This window comes from Thermobia domestica, chromosome 15 (assembly GCF_964235325.1).
Source record: "Thermobia domestica chromosome 15, izTheDome1.hap1.1, whole genome shotgun sequence".
NCBI lineage: Eukaryota > Metazoa > Arthropoda > Insecta > Zygentoma > Lepismatidae > Thermobia > Thermobia domestica.
In genome coordinates, this window is record NC_137468.1 from 75,884,589 (window position 1) to 75,904,847 (window position 20,259).

General features: G+C 38.5%; 1 protein-coding gene across 3 annotated transcripts in view; it reads right to left on the reverse strand.

The window, feature by feature from the left end:
• LOC145671096 (anoctamin-7-like) overlaps nt 1-20,259 on the reverse strand; it is a 1,175,643-nt gene that overhangs the window by 71,954 nt on the left and 1,083,430 nt on the right. For all 3 annotated transcript variants that reach the window (XM_081739856.1, XM_081739857.1, XM_081739858.1), the window contains one exon: nt 9,486-9,654. In XM_081739856.1, the coding sequence (XP_081595982.1) occupies nt 9,486-9,654 (169 nt within the window). The remainder of the gene's footprint in view (nt 1-9,485; nt 9,655-20,259) is intronic.

Sequence of the window (20,259 nt, forward strand, 5' to 3'; positions counted from 1 at the left end):
TTTATTTCTGAACAAATATTACAGTTTTCTTCTTCTTTTTCTACTACATTTTCAAAAATCTCTTTAACTGCGGTTTCACATGTATTTTCATATAAATGAATATTTTCTACATTTCCTTCTAAATTACGCACATACTTGGAATTTTTATTTGTCAACTCAGATGTACTCGTGTTCTCCATAGCCATCTTAACGTTGTCCCAAGCACATGCGGACAATCCTCATTCTCTGGGAGCAGAAGAAGAGGATTGATTACTCCTGGTCATGTTTTGGTTCTGGCTGGTAGGAGGAGGCGCCCGGTCATAGTGTTCCAGCAGTTGGATTTCCTCGTCCGCATGACGGAAGGAATTTCCCTGTGGTCTATCCGTGTTGCGCGTTCCTCCCCTCCTACCGCGGGCTCCACGAATGTTGTTGTTGTTGTGAGAGGAGTGGGAGTTCCCCCCACGTGACCAGCCAGACGACCCACTTCCGCTGCTCGGATGGCGAGGCGGGGATCGCTGGTGGTTATTATTCGTGTTTTGATGTCTCTGTCTCTGGTAAGGACGCTGATTTTCTCTCGTTCTATTTTTCTTACGAGCAGCGTGCTTCCCACTGTGGCCAGAGGGGTTATTGTCCTCGTTTTCCACGCTCACTTGGAGCATGTTGACCCCTTTCCTCTGGTTACCCTGGAAGAACTGGTCGCGATTCGTCATCGACGACTGCAGTTCCTGTACAAGATTTAACAGCTCGGCTATTGTCTTTGGGCGAGAAGAGACTATCGCCCTAAACAGCCAGTTCGGGAAATGACGCGGAAGTACCTTCAGTAACGTAGTGTCAGACATTCTTGGCTCTAGTATACTGTTCTTATGTAACAAATCTAGCAGATATTCTGCTGGGGATTTGTGTACACGGGTGTCGAAGTGGGAGGTGAGAATCGTTGCTCTTAGGTTTGCCAGTCGCTCTTCACTAAGATAGCACTGTTTGAAGTTATGCACAAAATCTTCGTAGGTGTTGATCTTGTTCCGGTTAACTTGAAACCATTGGTAGCAAGTATTCCGAATCGCTCGGGGTATGAAGCTGAGCCTCATCTCATCCGGTACTCCAGTGACCTCAAAGTACCGGTCGAGATCTTGGAGAAAGTTGTATGTTTCGGTCTCAGATTCATTCCCTGAATACACAGGCAAAGTAACATCCCGGTGTATTAGTCCAAAGGCTGTTGCGAGATGTTGTCTCGTCTCATGATTGCATGAGCGAGACGTCGACGGGACAGGTTCTGTCTCGCGGGAAGTAGCGAGGTTCCCAGGTTGAGAACCAGGCAGATCGCGACTCGAGGCATTGTTCGGAGATGGTGGTCTTTCGTGTGTGCCGGAGACAGAGATGTTAGCGAGTCTCCCCTCTATCACCTCACTGGTCTCCTTCTGAATGGAGCTCTTCCACTCCTCCATTTTCTTCTCGAGCTGTGCACACACGTCATGAACGGTCTCTTGCATCTGTTGGATGCTGCCGTTACATTCTGACCTGATCTCATCGAGTGGCGTTTCCTGCTCTAGTTCCCCCCGGATCCTTGCTAGTTGGGAAGTGAAATTCACTTCCACTCGCCTGACCTGGTTATTCAGAGTAAGAGTGGTCTGTTCGACGCGAGACGAGACCTGTCTAACACTCTCAGAAAGCTCTGAGTAATTCTCTTCTAATCTCCGAGTGGTTTCTGTGACACGAGAATTGAGATCTTCCCGAGCGCCTTCAATCTCCCCCCTCAGCTCTACAGTAGTGATTTCAAGTCGCTCGGTTAATTCCCGCTCACTCTGCTCGAGTCTCGACGTCATGGTATCTAACCGCATTTCAAGACGAGCATTGACTGACTCTATAGCCTTTTCTACTCCCTGTGAGTTCTCCTCTAATTTCTTTTCTAACTTTCTTTCTAAACTTTGTGCGCTTTCTTCTATCTTGCTTTCTAATTGGGATGCATTTTCCTTAAACCTAACATCTAAATCTTCCCTTAGGCTTCTATTTTCTTCTTCGAGTTTCTTTTGCCCTTGTAGAAGCTCAAAAAACATGGCTGCTATTTTATCATTGCTGATGTTTCCCCCAGAACTACCTACATTAATGGCTGTGCTAACACATCGTTCTATATTTTCTGTGGTCACCTCCCTGTCCTCCCGCAATGGTACTTCCGGTTCCCTACTGGGGACTGGCGGAACCGTATCCACCGCAGCAGCGTCTCCCACAACGCTGACCGGACGCTCGTTAGCGCTCTGAGCGTCATTAAGACTATTTTCTTCAGAGAGCTCGCCAGCTCTCTGAGCGAACTCTTCAAATACGAACTCGTTATCCATATTTCTAACTCTTCGAGCCTGTGCTCGCGTTATCACCATTTACAAACACAAACGGAGTTACAAAACTTCTTCCCCCCAAAGTTCAAAAAGCTGAATTCTCTAATAATGTTAAGACAAAATTCAAGTCACAAATAAATTTCAAACACAAGACACCTACGTTCTTGGAAATTTTCGGGAAGAGAAAACAAAACATATACCGAAATTTTAAACCAACTGTATGTTGACCATTGAGTATATAGAATTATACTCTCATGCAAAAGCGTGAAGTATCGTGCCCTGCAGCTGGGTAGCCACTTATTATTGTGAAGTGGCTAACACAGCACGTGAAGTTCCAGCCCGATAGCTGGGTCGCCACTTATTATTGTGAGGTGCTAGGTGGCCAGAGCCGAAGCTACTGTTTACCTAACAACACCAACACAATCTATATAAAAAAATGATAAAGGAGAGTGGCTGGGAATATTTAATTTACTGTAGTATTTACATACAATGCAAATATCAAAAAAAATATAAGAAGTTATTTATTCCCTCTTGGAGATCAGGTTCTCTCCTGTAAGGGCCGCCACTCTCTTATGAAGTCGGTAGAGCAAAAAGTATTTTTTTTTCTGTAGAACAGCAGATCTCAGGGCCATCTGCATAACAACCATGCTCAAGGATGCTATAATAGTGAGTCAGTTATAAGTTTCAAATAGGTTAAAAAAGAAAAAAAATCTAAACTTTAAATTTTTACAGGTAGCAGCCTGTAAATGATCTCACTATTTCATGGCTGTTATTTTGTTCTTTTGGGCAGAATTCTCTCTGAGCCCCATACAGAGAGATGGTCAACATACACAATCAAGGGGAAAATGTCTCCTTGAATCACACTCCTGAAACAAAGATATCATTAGTGCAGGTACTCACCCTACAGCAATTGAATAAACAGTTGTTCTGGTATGAGCTGACAGATTTATTTCCCACATAGGAAACAGGCATCTCACACATGGTAGATGAGATGATATCACACTTTATACACTAATTCCTTATCACCTTTGTAGTGCACTATCACATAAACACGTTACTTGTGTATTGATACACTTGATAAAAAAAATAAAATTGAATGAGAAATAATGTGGAATGAACTGAAAACCTGAAAAGGTCTGTCTGACCTTTAATAAAAAAAAATATATATATGTAGATATATTTACAACATAATTTATCTCGTCATCATTTTGAGTTTCTTGTCTCTAACAGTTTTAGAGGAGAGATGTATTTCACTGTCGAAGAAACATATTTCACTATATTTGTGAACTAACAACACAGAGTGATGATAAAAAAAAAATAAAGCAAGATTTTAATATGCTGACACACTGTTCAAACTTCACTTGATGTACGCAAATTTCCCATTTGATGACACAGTGTCCTTCTAGATGCTCATTCCACTACACGAAAATGTTCTGGTAGGAGATATGGCATGCTGAATTTCAAGTGTTCAATGAAAGAACGTTTTAGTAGCTCCAAATTAAAACAAGAAAATTAATTACTTGCAGCCTTGTGCTAAAAATGTCCAAGGGCAGGCACAGTTTAATAGTGTTACTGGCCTCGGTGTTATATCTCTATTTGAGATATGTTAGGATATATATTTCTCCCATATTTGGCAAACGGTGATTGTCCCATATTAACACTGGGAGTTGCGAATGAGATTTCAGATTATGTGATCTCTACTGAGTGTTCTTAGCACTCAGAGAATGGACGAAATATTATAAAAAAATGATTTCAAAATTTAAACTTCCATTGTCATTGAATAGAATGAGTACCACTGACGTATAACTACAAATGTGTGTAAGTCATACACTGTTTGTCACTGGACTATAGTATCATCTTGAAGAATTTATGTACAACTCACTCGCGATACAGTTGTTCACAGGACAAATCCCGGGGAACCGAAACAATTGTTCTCACCGTGTCCTGGGTATCGAACTCTGTACGGGAAGTTAGGTGACTTCCTACCACACCGCAAAACTATCTCTTGTTACTTCACGAGTCTAGCTTCAACTACCACGTTCTCCAAGGAAAACGAGTATATGTTTCTGGCAAAACACAGGAAACGAAGACACTCGCTTCTCCAAGCACCCTTAGACAAAAGGTTCTTGCCTTGAGGCGAATATTGCGGGTGGTCTCCTGTGTCAATGCCCTTCTTCAGCCACCATTCGTAGCCAACTTCACCTTTCTTGGCTGACACGTGCTGCCCCTTCTCCGGTAACGGCCAGCACGGAAAGTTATTGCTTACAGCAGAAACTATGATAGATTTCCGCCTACTTTTGTTTTCCTTCGCTAGTTACATACAAATAAAATATAGAAAAATATGATATTGTACATTAAAATAAAGTTAAACATACAAAGAATACATATATATATAATTTAATAACTGTCATCTCTCTCAGAAGCAGCGGTACACCCAATTTCTGTGGCTGTCGTTCAAAGTGTCTGCTTCTAATGCAGCCATGCTTGCTTGGAGAGAGATTGAAGGAAACATATTTGTTAATTATTTGTATTCACAAATACAAGATCTAAGTGTCTTGTTCGATAAGGGAAACACGTTGTTAAAAATAAACCGAATTTTATGCGGTCTTTCCAAGAACGAGTATAGCTTAGTACGTAAATATTAATATTAAACACAGAAAATAAGTCAAATTAGAGTACACATTTTCAAATTGGTGTTGCATGTTGGGAACCAAGCAAGAGGCTCGCTAGCCAGGTTACTGGTTTTTGGTGAACAGGGGGGGAGGAAGAGACGCTGACGCTAAGTACATTGGAAATCACACCTATAGAAACCTAAAATTTCGCATGTAGAAGTGAAAAACTTTATGGCATTTTAAACAATACGAACTCCGTGTTTCAACACACTGTATCAAACTCAGTGTAAATTCGCCAAAGGAAGTCTATAGGCTACTTCCTGGGTATACGATACTTATTTAGTTTCTATTCTGGGTATTTCTTTCCGTGGTGAGTTGAGAGAGACCTCCCATACTGTAGTATAGGCGACAGTCAGTCGGGAAAGAAAAAAAAAAACTTTTCTCAGCACTAGCTCTCTTCCAAGCGTTCAGAAAAATCAAGTATGATTCTTATAGAATCTGCTCATTTCCTTATTTAATTAATCTTCCATCTCTGCTTTTTATATCATTATCTTCCATCATCCCCTGTAAGTTATGCATTATGCAACAACGAAGTAATATTATGCAACCCATTAATACACTTATATAATAACTATAAATGAAATAAACACACTGAAATAAATACAATATAATACAATATTGTATTAATATTTACGTACTATGCTAGGTGTTTCACACTTCATTACTAATAATATCAAATAAATATGCACAGAATGTGCTAATGTTAAGCAAATAATTAAACCACAAAATTATCATATTTACATATCAATATGCTAATGTGCCCCTCATCTGCATTTCGATATGCAGATGATGGAGAAGGACATTGGCCTTCTACAACTGTAAACCCTATGATGAGAATGTGCCAACCCTTTCAGCTAAAACACAAGGTATGTATACAGTACAGTCATTTTTGATTACTTTTCAACACTCCTGCCAGTTAAAAAAAATATATATAACACGTAAAAATATTTCCTAAATGTCAAGATAATTACACGCACCAAGAGGGATTATTATGTATCCATACCGCCTGATTTTCCTCCCACTCACTAAGAAAAAATAAGTAAGGTATTTGTAATAAGAAAATACATATAATTTTATTAAACACAAAAGTCTGGAATAAGAAGTCACATACAGATTAAGAGTCCATCTTGGCATCTGTATATATCTTTCGAAGTTGAATTATCATCACAATATATAGTGTGGTGTATGTTCAACAGATGACCGTGGACGCTTGGCATCTGCAGAACGGAACTCTATTTTATAAAGTGACATGTCAAGTTTTAATATGTCACTGTTGTTTAACGTTAGTGTAGAGGTAGACCTGAGTTTGATACAAAATCTCCTACACGCTTGATAACAATTACACGACTCTGTGAAAGTTTGAGACGCACGGTACCACACGTGATGTGTGCAAGGGAATTACCGGCGTTCTGACAAGTTTCAGACTTGTACCATGTGTGATGCATGGTACCAATCACGTAAGCAGGAATTTATTTCGGGAGGAGTCCACAGCTTTAAGGGAATCCAAATTCGATATGAGGAAAAATTATATCAAAATTTCTAAAATCACTCCTAAAATTAGACTAAATTTACATAAAAGCCGGGATTTCGGGGGTCGGGACTTCTAGGACCCACCCCTTGCGTACATTCCTGCATTTGGATGTCCTCATGAGAAGATTCGGAAGACCCCGTACAGATACAAGTCCTGCTTCTTCGGCTATAGTTCTAGATAACGACAACCGTTTTGATTACCTTCAGTAATTATACAGAGACAGGGAACTTATATTATGCTTTGTTGTTTGTATTAAATTAATTTTGTATAATTAAGTTTAACACTAACACACAATATACAATTTCCTTTCGTTAAAGTATGCTTACCTTTTTGATGGACTCTGTGCATTACATATATATATATATATATATATATATATATATATATATATATCGGGTGTTGCAAAATAAGTGTTACAACTCTTGGGAGGTGACTCCTGCCACTGAGACGAGAAAAAAAGTTATCTTCAACTTTTTGCTATCGGACATAGTTTCAGATCTACAAGGTGCCGAAAGCGTGGGAAAATGACTTTCGGACGCCAATAGTTCGGAAACTATCCAACATAAAGAGGGCGGGTAAAAAATTCACTGAAGAAGTCATACCTGTTCTATTGAATTTTGGATGTTTCACAATCCTACCGTGCACGCGCAAGGGATTCCCCAAAGGAACGTAGGGAGTCCCGGATAATTGCCAAATGAAACTTGGTCTAAATGGATATGAATTGATAGGCTTTCTACCAGGTAACAATAATTCGTTTGTCTTAAGTCGATATCTGGAACAAATACAAAATGGCGGACACATTCATGCCCGTTGTGTGTGGTTGCATAATCGCCAGGTACGGATGCTGGCCAACAGTGACGTTCTGAGTATTAATTGTAGCGAATTTGTACTCAAATGCTCTATAAAGACATCTGGAGCGTCGGTAGAGCATAACAGATGAAGCAGGGTGATTCACATGTGTGGAAACACTTAACGAAAAATGCCCAGAAATGCACTCATACTCAGTAAACGTGAGTTCAAAGCGTCGGAAATGTAAGGATTAGCGTCAAGAACATGAATAAGAATGCAACAGCTGAGGCCAAGTTCAAATTGTGCAATTGGACTCAGTAAGAAATTGGATAAACTAAAGGAATGTCACTAGTGGGATCGCATGATCGATGTTGAAATGTGGCCAATGTGTGTGTTGTTATCAACATGTAGCTAATGAACAAATGTCAACATGTCCCACTACTGCTGGGACATCGTCCTACGTGCGAAAAATAGAAAAGTAACTACTCGGGTCTTGAATCTGAGGCCGTGGGCTCCCAGTAGGATTGGAAACTGCGACCACGCAAGCAAAAGCGAACGCTCTAGCCCTGAGATTCGAAGGAGCCTCACTTTCTCTGTATTCATTACTTTGAGGAGTACCCACTTTGTTTGGCAAGCCCTCTTGTACAGCCTCCCGACATACTTGTGTGTTTTCTTTTCTTACTCCTACTGCACAGTTGTAAACAATCAGAGCTTTAAGACGTTTCTTACTATTTCTCATGTCGTTTTATTTTCCATATGTATGGTGTTCCAGCTATAGTGTTAAATGTGCCAAATCGGTTCATTTTCGTCTTTATCTTGGCGTGTGCACTGTGTGTAAGATACGAATTTCTGGAGGTATTTTCCTATATTTCAAGTACGTCATATGTCTCAGAAGACGTGACATGATATAAGTTTGTTATTTTTACGCTCAATCAGAATTTGAACCATGCATTAAGAGATTTCTTTTCATGTGTGTCGACTGTGGGACAATGTCCCAAACAAAGGGGACATTGATACAATCATGTTCTAGTTACGTTCTACCAAAAGGTGCACCAGATGTAATAGTACGTTATTTTCCTAGTTTTTGCACGTGAGACGGTGTCCCAGCACTAGTGGGACATGTTGACATTTGTCCATCAGCTACATGTTGATATCAACACACACGTTGGCCACATTTCAATATCGATCATGCGATCCCACTAGTGACATTCCTTTAGTTTACCCAGTTTCTTTGTGAGTCCAATTGCACAATTTGAACTTGGCCTCAGTTGCATCCTTATTGGTATGCAACCGTGCACATCATATTGCATCGGTTTGAGGGAATATTATTGGTGAATTGGCAATGGCTTTCATGTTCTTGACGCTAATCCTTACATTTCCGACGCTTTGAACTCACGTTTACTGAGTATGAGTGCATTTCTGGGCATTTTTCGTTAAGTGTTTCCACTCATGTGAATCACCCTGCTTCATCTGTTGTGCTCTACCGAGATTCCAGATGTCTTTCTAGAGCATTAGAGTACAAATTCGCTATACTTAATACTCAGAACGTCACTGTTGGCCAGCATCCGTACCTGGCGATTATGCAACCACACACAACGGGCATGAATGTGTCCGCCATTTTGTATTTGTTCCAGATATCGACTTAAGACAAACGAATTATTGTTACCTGGTAGAAAGCCTATCAATTCACATCCATTTAGACCAAGTTTCATTTGGCAATTATCCGGGACTCCCTACGTTCCTTTGGGGAATCCCTTGCGCGTGCACGGTAGGATTGTGAAACATACAAAATTCAATAGAGCAGGTATGACTTCTTCAGTGAATTTTTTACCCGCCCTCTTTATGTTGGATAGTTTCCGAATTATTGGCGTCCGAAAGTCATTTTCCCACGCTTTCGGCTACTTGTAGATCTGAAACTATGTCCGATAGCAAAAAGTTGAAGATAACTTTTTTTCTTGTCTCAGTGGCAGGAGTCACCTCCCAAGAGTTGTAACACTTATTTTGCAACACCCGATATATAACATCACAAATGTGGATACTTTATAGTCCCCGTTCTTTTGGTCCTGCTAGGATTAAGAAGCCCAAACCTTGAAATCTTTTTCGTTTGAAATATTCAAGAAGAACAAGAACTTTCACTGTATTAAAGAAATGGAAACATAAATAATCCAAGTACTTGGTTAAACTCACATCATGTAGTGGGAAAGCCGTAGAGAAAACTCCTTCCTCCACGAGACGGTCAATGCCAACCTCTCCTTTCTTCTTCTTGCCAAACAGAGACGTTGACAAGATCTCGTAGAGAATTCGAGCACGTTGCACGTTACTGAAGTACGTGTCACGATTTTCGCTGCCTAGAAACCTGAAAAGATACGAAGAATAAATCATATTAGTATATAGATGGCTTCGTTTCGTATGGGAATCTTGGTGGAGTCGAGAAGTTCTACTAAACTTCTGTCTCCCCCCCCCCAAAAAAAAAAAACTCGCCCCTCACACCAGTTATAGATTGGATATTTTCATGCATAGACTTACAAGGATTAACTCAAGTAACAAATAACGTAACTTTGTAAAATAGTACTATCTGTCAAATAAGTAAATGTACACCTGTTTGTAAGTCTGGCATTCATACACCGACCAATGTAAAGCATATTAGAATTAAATTAGAAAAAGCTATAGTTTTGTGGAGAGATGCAATGAAAACCTGGAATATATTAGTAAGGGGGCAGGAGTTGTAAATATAAATTATGCATATAAATTGTGAAGATAAGTGACGACAACATAAGAGAACTATTTGCAGACAATTAACGTTGTACAAAACACAATTCGATAGAAAATATGGATTTATGAAAAGAGTACAAGTTTTACAAAGGTGACATGAAAAGCTGAAAAATAACCGAAATAAATGTAAAAAACTGAACGAGGAGACAAATATAATAACAAATTGTTAGACCACTCAGCCGAATTTTTTTCATACTTGAAACAGAAAAATGAAGCGTCACTACGACGAAATTTCTCAAAGCTTCTTTCACGTAAATGTGTTTTTCTCGGGTGTAGATGTGGCAACAAGTCAAATACAATACCATCTTAATAGTTTAAGTGGAGTAATATCAAATTTCAGGGTTCTGAAACTTAAACCACTACAAAATCTAAATGACGTTCTCACCTAACAATCAGGGATCTAGACATGGTATACATATATTCATAAAGCACTAATTGGGGTTAGTAAAAATACGAAATCTGAACGCAGGGCCTAAAAGGGTATAGAAAGCTAAAGGGGTCTAAAACTAACATTGCAATCTATGGAAAAATCTTATTTGTACGTTAGTTTCGAACTCCTACACATCATTTTCGCTGGTTTACTGGATAAGCATGTGTCTGGTATGCACGATCCTGGGTTCGATTCCCGCTGGGATAGTACAAAAATAGTTTGATAATCATTCACTTTTATTCATTATCCATCTCCTTTAACCAAAAGGGCATAATCGTGGTACGTTAAACAAAAATATTATTTTTCTCGAACTTCTCGAATATAAAATGTTTATAGCAAGACACATAGAGACTGACAAAGGCCCATAAGACAAGAATTAGAGTTAGAGTAGGAGAGAGACGAGGACAAACATTTAAACATAAAGGAATATCATTACAAGTGAGTGAAGGCAGTGGCGGCGGTTGGACGTCAAAAGTGGGGGGGGGCAAGACATGATCTCAATATTTGTATATCAATGTTAGTTTTTTGGTTGTTCCTAACATTTTGTTTGACGAAAGGTTGTATAACTATTAGGATACTGTATTTTCCAGTTAAAATACCGGTACCGTATATCGCGTTTCATATTTTACTAAGTAAATTGACAAGAGCAACACAAGTAGATACTAGCCCTTTGTATTCTTAAACAACGAAGGTGTAAGAAAAGATTTGATTCCTTGCTCATGAACATCTTAAAATTCTGTCTGGAAAATTGTGTGGTCAGATTAGGGGGTTATTTGATAAATTCGCAAAACAAACAGAAAGGATAATATTAATCGAACAGAAATGAAAAATGAGGCTTGTTTCGCAAAAGTTATATTGAAACTGGGAATTAATGAACAACTTATATTTTTAATTCCATGCATGTTATTACATGTTATTACTCTTAGAAAAACAATAATTACTACAAGCATATGCTGCGACATTTAAAGAAATACTTATGCAGCTTCCCGAAAAATGTTCGTTGCCATTAGGTACAGTTTTCACTTTCTTGGAATACATCAAAACTCAACAATACTTAGAATCACTCCACACTCCAGTTATGGAAAATAATCATAAAACTAGTGATGTCCACGAGACAAGATTTGAGGCTGTTTCGTCTCGAAAATGTGCTGTAAAAGTGATTTCTCGACTCGAAAAATGTATTCTCTATTGGAAGAGCTGTGTCTCGACTCGAATTTTGTCAGGAAAATTCTGTCTCGACTCGTCTCGTGCGCATCCCTACCTAAAACCTAGAATTATGTTGAATTCACTAAATTGTATACTGTATATATATCAGTAAATTCATATATTACACTGCAAAACAATGCCGCGCCTTTGACGTGGGAGACCCGGGTTCGATTCCTGGCGGGAGTTCATGTGGTTTGTATTCCACGGTAATCACTAGGTCCACGTCTCATATAGCCTCACTGCTGAACGGGATGTTAAACTCAAAAAAATCAAATCAAAATATTCCTTACCATTAGAAAGAAGAAAAGACATTTTAGGATCTGTCGATATTTGTGCAATTAAAGAATAATTTGTGAACAGTGTTTCTTTCAGACATGCTTTTGGGAGGCACCCCGAAGCTCTGAGAGTATGCCACCCCCCGAACGAGACCCGAATAATACGTCTATAATATAATAATAAGTAGAATAGTACCAGTAGTGCTCCCCCGGAATACTAAGTGTGCGCCCCGGTACATTGTTTCTGAAAGAAACACTGCTTGTGAAGAACTTCCTTTTTTGCGAAATGTTATCTCATTTAGTTCTAAAGCAACTGACTAACATATCGAGCCCTTGTAAGAAGAAATGAAAGTACACTCGAATTGTGGCACTCCAATAGGTTAATTTTTGGGCCATTTTCCGTGGCAATTAAAACGCAATTTATGTAGCTTTCTTCCCTGTACGGGAAGACAACCAATACGTACTCACGGAACGGCAAATATTTTATGGCACCATTTTTATTTTATGAACCATTAATACATACTAAAACTTTATATTTCCAAATGAAATTATATACATTGATAGGTCATTTCAAAAAAGTGTGGGGAGCCAACTGCCCCCCTTTGCCCCCCCTAATCGCCGCCCATGAGTGAAGGTGAGAACGAAGAGAGAGAAGCGAAATGGTCTGGCTGAGAGGTGCGGCAGTATATATTCCGATCGGTATCAAATTCCGCAGTGCAAATATATAAAATATTATGTTCAGCAAACTTACAGCTCGCAAGTTATGGGTGGTCAAATTTTGCGTCATATTTTCGGAAATAAAAACCCATACACCGAACTCATCCGATTAGGGATGGTATCGAGACGAGACGAGACGAGACTTTGTACAGTCTCGGTCTCGTCTCGGTTGATAAACAGCGGTCTCGGTCTCGGTCTCGTCTCGAGTCAAAAATCGCCGTCTCGGTCTCGGTCTCGTCTCGGTCAATAGATGCTTGTCTCGATCTCGGTCTCGGTCTCGAGGACCAAATCTCGGTCTCGTCTCGAAAGTCTCGAAAGTCTCGAAATAAATAGTGTAAAATTAAAATTGTGAAAGTATTATTATCGTACAGTCTGTCGTTTCCGCTTCTTATTTTTTGCTTTCATTCTTGACTATTATGGTATGCTGTACCTCTTCATAGCTAATTTGCTAGCGCTAATGCTTTCCATGCGTGTGTTCCAGGTTCAGTCATCTGTGGGCAGTGGCGGAGGTTGGACGTTAAAAGTGTGTGTGGGGGGGGGGGAAGACATGATCTGAATATTTGATATCAATGTTAGTTTCCCTGGTTACTTGTAACACTTTGTTTAACGAAAGGTTGTATAACTAATAGGATACTATCTTTTTCAGTTAAAATACCGTATATCGTATTTCATATTTTATTAAGTAAATTGACAAGAGAAACGCAAGTAGACACTAGCCCTTTGTACTCTTAAACAACGAAGGTGTAAGAAGAGATTTGATTCCTTGCTCATGAATATCTGTGTGGAAAATTGTGTGATCAGATTAGAGGCATATTTAATAAATTTGCAAAACAAATAAACAGAAAGGATAATATTAATCATATAATCATAGTAATGAATAATGGGGCTTGTTTTGCAAAAGTTATATTGAAACTGGAAATTAATGAACAACTTATTTTTAATTCCACGCATGCTATTATATATGTTATTACTCTTAGAATGATAGTGAATACTACAAGCATATGCTACGACATTTAAAGAAATACTTTTGCACCTTCCCGAAACATGTTCGCTGCCATTAAGTACAGTTTTCACTTTCTTGGAATATATCAAAACTCAGCAATACTTAGTGACTCCACTTTTCAGTTATACAAAATAATCCTAAAATCTAGAATTATGCTAAATTTAATAAATTGAATTGTATATACAAAACTGTATATGCACACCCCTAAACTCCTATATTATACTGCAAAATTAATATTCCTTACTGAGCTCCTTCGTGGCTAAACGGTTAGCGTAAACGCCTTTGACGTGGGAGACCCGGGTTCGATTCCCCGGGGGAGTTCACGTGGTTCGGACTCCACGTTGATAATTAAGTCCACATCTCACATAACTTCGCTGCTGAACAGGATGTTAAACTAAAAAAAAATCAAATCAAAATATTCCTTATTATTAGAAAGAACAAAATACATTTTAGGAACTGTCGATTTTTGTGCAATTAAAGAATAACTTGTGAAGGACTTCTTTTCTTGCGAAATGTTATCTCAATTAGTTCCAGAGCAGCTGACTAACATATCGAGAACTTGCAAGAAGAAATTAAAGTACAGTAGAACGTCGATTATCCGAACGTCGGTCAACCGAACGACCGTTTAACCGAACTGTGTACTCGCTCGCACCTGTTACTCTCCCACCCTAACGTCCATCATCCCCCTCACTTCCAAACCAAGTTTCCCACAGTAGTCGCCGCACTGAGCCACCGCTGGCGGAACATTGCTTCTAATGGGGCTTTCATAAGGCGCTGCTGACCGGTCAAGCCGCCAGTCGCTGTGTTTCAACAATCAGCACACTTCTGTCGGTTTGGCACTGGCTGTAGAAGTACAGTCCAGTACAGTGCAGTACAGTACAGTACAGTTCGATTATCCGAACAAACCAGTTTCCGAACACCCATGTCCCCCAATTACTTCGGATAATCGACGCTCTACTGTACGCTCTAATTGTGGCGCTCCAATAGGTTAATTTTTGGTCCATTTTTAATAGCAGTTCAAACGCAATTCCTGTAGCTTTCTTAATTCCACGGGAAGACAACCAATACGTACTCATGGAACGACAAATATTTTATGGCACCATTTTTATTCTATGAGCCAATAATACATACAAAACTTTATATTTCCAAATGAAACTATATACATTAATGGGTAATTTCAAAAAAGTGGGGGGCAACTGCCCCCCTTTGCCCCCCTAACCGCCGCCCATGTCTGTTGGTATATCATATCTGGAATAAAACCCTAATAGTAACCCATATTTCACTTTCTAGCAATAGACTTTGTCTCAAATAGCCTCACTACTGCCTATACAATTAAACTCTATTAAATTAACTCCAGTACTATACAGTAGTTTATTTTCTTCCTTTGAATCAGAATTGATCAATACCTCCTAACGGATAACACAACACATAGCAGCTCGAAAGTATTAAATCGGACCGAAATTGAAATTTTACAATACCTTATTTATTGTCCAATACATTCTGCTTTGACTGTCATTTCAAAAACAGAATATAACTTTCATGATCTTAACAAATAGGGTAAATTATTACTACAATATATTTTGTTTCTAATTGATCAAATGCTTTATTAGCGTTTCATATATACGTATTTAATTTACACTTTATAACACGGACTTCCTGAACCTTGTGGTGGGAGCTAAGACACCCACCTTTGTTATGTGTGGTCTTGGGTTGAAATCAACAAACAAGTTAGATTCAAAGTCCGATATTTCGCATAGTTCGCGTCTCAATTTAAGTACATTCTGTTTCTTATACGAGATCGTAAGGTCGTAATGCATTACTATGCATAGCCGTAACTAGGCAGGAGCAACTGAGACAGTGTCCCGGGGTCCTCACCTATAAGAGCGTCGAAAAACCCAGTCAGGCTTACAAAATTTCTACTCTGAGAAATATGGAAAGGATAATACGTAAGAAATTGAAGAATTTAGTGCTATAATTTAAATAAATTGTCATGAATATTGCAGATCTATCTCTTTGTACGCTAGGGAAAATGTCGACCCTCGGTGGCGACGAATTCAGCTTTGGGAATCCATAGAGTTATTGCTACTCATCTAAGTAGGACAAAGCAATAATTTGTTTCCTTTTTCAAATATCTTGTTTTACTCTTCGTACTACTCTTCGCAGTAGTTTATGTGAAGTATATTTATTTATTTTTATTTAATTTAATTTATGTTTTGCTCTCATTTCAATGATGTCACGCAGAGACGTAAGCAGACTACAACAGAGCCGTAAGCAGCACGCTTAACTACAATTCGCGTGGTTCCAAGTTCGATTCCCGGTGTGGGTACAGTTGAACGACCAAAGTGGTACCACTATAATCAGTAGCTCCACGTCTCCTTTAGCCGCCCTAGCATAACCGTGGGACGTTAAACTAAAACAAGTTAACCCAAAAATCAACACAATGCGTATTACTAACTGTAAGTCTTTGAATAATTGCATATACACTGAAGAAAAAACCCAAGTCCAGATTTTGGGATAAAACGAGGATAATATGCTTTTTGTTGGGAACACTATGACAAGACAGTGGTGTCAGTCTTAATACTGGGTGAAACACCCTCATTTCTATGGCGACATAGTCAGTAAGTGAGAGTGATGCTTACTGTTCTCACAGGAGTAATTGATGCTCTCACTTACTGACGTACGTAGCCACATGAAATAAGGGTGTTGCACCCAGTATTACAATTGACGCCTGTATATATATATATAATAACACCGACGATTGGGAGGTGATTCCTGACATCAAGATAAGACAAAATGCTTCCTTTCGGAGTTACACGCTGCCAAAAACATGAAAAAAATTAATTTTAATGTTCCACAGCTCCAGTGGCGGAGCCAAGGGAAGGTCAGGGAGGCCAGGCCCCCTTGCTCAAAATCTTGGCCCCCTAGTGCCCCCCACACAGTGATATAGCTACAGGTTTACAAACGCTAAGTGAGTCGTAGCCACAAGTAAAACTACTACCAAAACATCTCTCCACAACAGAGTTATCAACTGCAGAATACCGTATGTTGCAATAGTCTGCGTTCCGAAATGAAATGAAATCAAGAATTACGTCCCACGGATATGCCAACTAGGCTAATGGTGACGGTGACGACGAAAGATGAATGAAATGGTGGAATGAAGAAAGTGAGAGGAAACGGCAGAACCCCAAGAAAACCCACGCACGCGGTGTTTGTCCACCACAAAGTTCATTTGACGCGAGCTGTGATCGGACCAAAGGTGGACGCTCTACCACTGAACCACTGCTCTGCGTTTCGAGTAAAATAGCTCTACTAGTTTATGTTCGTAGTACAGCAAGATCTAATTCACCGAAATCTGTGGGATGCATGCATTGATCTCACCACCTGAACTACCTTTTAACCCCTGTATCTTATTGACGTAGTTATCTCTTTTGTTTTCGACAAAGAGCCAGAAAGAAAAGAAAAATCAGTCGGCATTCTCATTTGCTTCAATGCTGAAATTTATACTAAAATATGAGACACTTACTTACAAATAGCATACACTTTAGTAAACCATTACACTTGCGTTGGACGAAAGAAGTGTTCGTACATTACCTATTACAATTCGTACAGTAAGTTGTTAATTCTCATTGACTATGGTGACATAGAACAAATGCATAGTAATCATTAAATAATTTGGTACTACTACTACTACTACTACTACTACTACTACTACTACTACTACTACTACTAATAATAATAATAATAATAATAATAATAATAATAATAATAGGTCTAATAATAATAATAATAATAATAATAATAATAATAATAATTATTATTATTATTATTATTATTATTATTATTATTATTATTATTATTATTATTATTATTATTATTATTATTATTATTACAGTTTATCTACATAATAATATAAATAACTATTTATATTATTATGCGGTATTAAAACAAATCTGGAACTTGTGATATTTATTCACTTCCATCATTCCATCAGGCAAACTGGTCTCATGTGTGCAAGAAGGAATGTTTCGAACTGGTAAAATTTGAGATGACTACTGCCTATAACCTTGAGCTTCGCCTTATGTCCAATTCTATTATAGCAGTCAACCTCCGCCGTCACGTCTAAGTGGAGTAGTCACCTAACCCTTGCTCATGTTCGGCAGCAATCACGAGCACTAGGTTTACTCACAAAGGATGTCGCGGCATGTTCTGCGAACAGCTTGTAGTTTACAGTTTCCATTCAACTTTCAGAAGTAATGTTCCACTGTATAAATATGATAAACAGACTTGTTTCCTAGTTCGCTTTGATTTTCTTAACGACTACTAAAAAATAAGTAGTTATCGTATTTCTGCTTTTTTTTTTTTTTTTTTTTTTTTAATAGTGCTTTTGGATAGGATAGGCCTAATGGATAGAATAAGATATGCATATTCAATGATTTTTAAATTATTCAGTACATTTTAGCTTGTGATTGAACCTTACAAGTTTTGTGAGTATATGAATCAAGTTTTTCCATTCATTGAAGATGCCCCCCTCAAAATTTTCGTGGTCCCTTCACTGGCCCCCTTGAAAAATATTCTAGCTATGCTACAGCATAGCTCCAATACTATGGGATCTACCGTAGTCGGGTCAAGACTTCAACTAAGAACTAGTATGTGCCCTATCCAAATATCCATGTATCAGTATCTTGCGGTACTTCTGCAACTGCTTTTACAGAGGTAGTTGGTGAGTACTTAAAATTATATGCCCTTAGCCAAACTCCTTTTTTTGAAAATTGTTGCGTGAGTACCGCAGGATTCTGAAACATGTATTTTTGGATAGGTCACATAATAGTTCCTAAGTAAAGTCTTGATCCGACTACCGTAGATCCTATAGTATTGGAGCTAGGGACCATTAAAGTTCATTTTTTCATGTTTCCGGCAGCCTATAATTCCAAAAGTAAGCATTTGTGCACCCAGGTTGGTCTATACTTTTTGTCTTATCTTGGTGTCAGGAATCACCTCCCAAACGTTGTTGATATATATATATATATATATATATATATATATATATATATATATATATATATATATATATATATAGATAGATAGATAGATAGATAGATAGATATAGATAGATAGATAGATAGAGAGAGAGACAGACAGAAAGACGGACAGAGAAGGCTACATCAGCAGTGGATTTTGTTTCGGGAGAGGTTTGAGAAACGGGTAAGAAACATTTGTGCTGTACGTGCAGTGCGAAAAATAGTCACAAATTTATTTCGGGAGGGGCTTGAGCCTGATAGGCACCCCCTAAATACAGGACTGTACATCAGTCAACCGTTCCCATATTATCTAACACTGCGACGAAAGAAAATTTGAGTGAAGACAATTTTAATTTTTATCAATATTCGAGACGAGACCGAGACTTTCGAGACTGACCTGTCTCGTCTCGGTCTCGTCTCGATTTATAGAGGCCTGTCTCGGTCTCGGTCTCGTCTCGGTTATATAAAATCCGTCTCGGTCTCGGTCTCGTCTCGATATATAAAAGCCCGTCTCGGTCTCGGTCTCGTCTCGATAATTCGAGACGAGACCGAGACGAGACCGAGACTAGTCTCGGTCTCGGTACCATCCCTACATCCGATAGGAATTAAACTTGGCATGGTGGTTGATCTGGTCCTTAGCGTGTGAAATATTACATTGTACAGGTTTTTGTCGCCATAATTATAAACAATTGAATTTCTAAATCATTGAACATACCAAAACGCAACAAATACTGTTCAAATAGCAATTAAAGGTCATTCTTGGACAGAAAAAAGAAAATTTAAGGAAGGACGATTATTATTATTATTATTATTATTATTATTATTATTATTATTATTATTATTATTATTATTATTATTATTATTATTATTTTATTTATTTATTTATTTATTTATTTTTACGAGTATACATATTTCACTTCTTCAATACTTGACAGGCTATAGTTAGCTCGAAACTAAAATTCTGAAACCGAATGCCTTCTTGTAAAAGTTATTTTCTAAAAAAGAAAACGAAGAACACAGGACCGTAACTTGTGGAGGGAAGGGGGACAACTGCCCCCACCAGAGAAGCTTCCCGCCGTTCGAGAGGGGTCCATTTTAAGACAAAAATTTTCTTACTTCATATACGATACGAACATGAAATTATAAATGAAGCATCAAACAGGTTCATTACAATACATAAACAAAAAGAGCACACAAAAGGTAAATAAAACAAATTTGAGTCGTGGGCCCAATTCAGTAAAAATGTATACTATTAGGGATCCTAGAAAAAAATATTTATTCGTATGGCTTCGAGATTTGTCAATATTGTCCCCTTAATTAATTTATCATGTATGGAACGAGCCCAGGGGCGTAACGGCCCCGCAGACTTTGTTGTGCTGGAGGACGCACATGCTCCGGGGAACCCATAAAGAGTAAGAGAAAGATGGAAAGAGGGGGGCCAAAAATTAGAAAAACAATTTTTTCTAGGGGGCCCAAATACGATATTAATGCTTGTACCCGCCAAAAAAAAATCTAAGTTACGGCGCTAATCATACGTCAA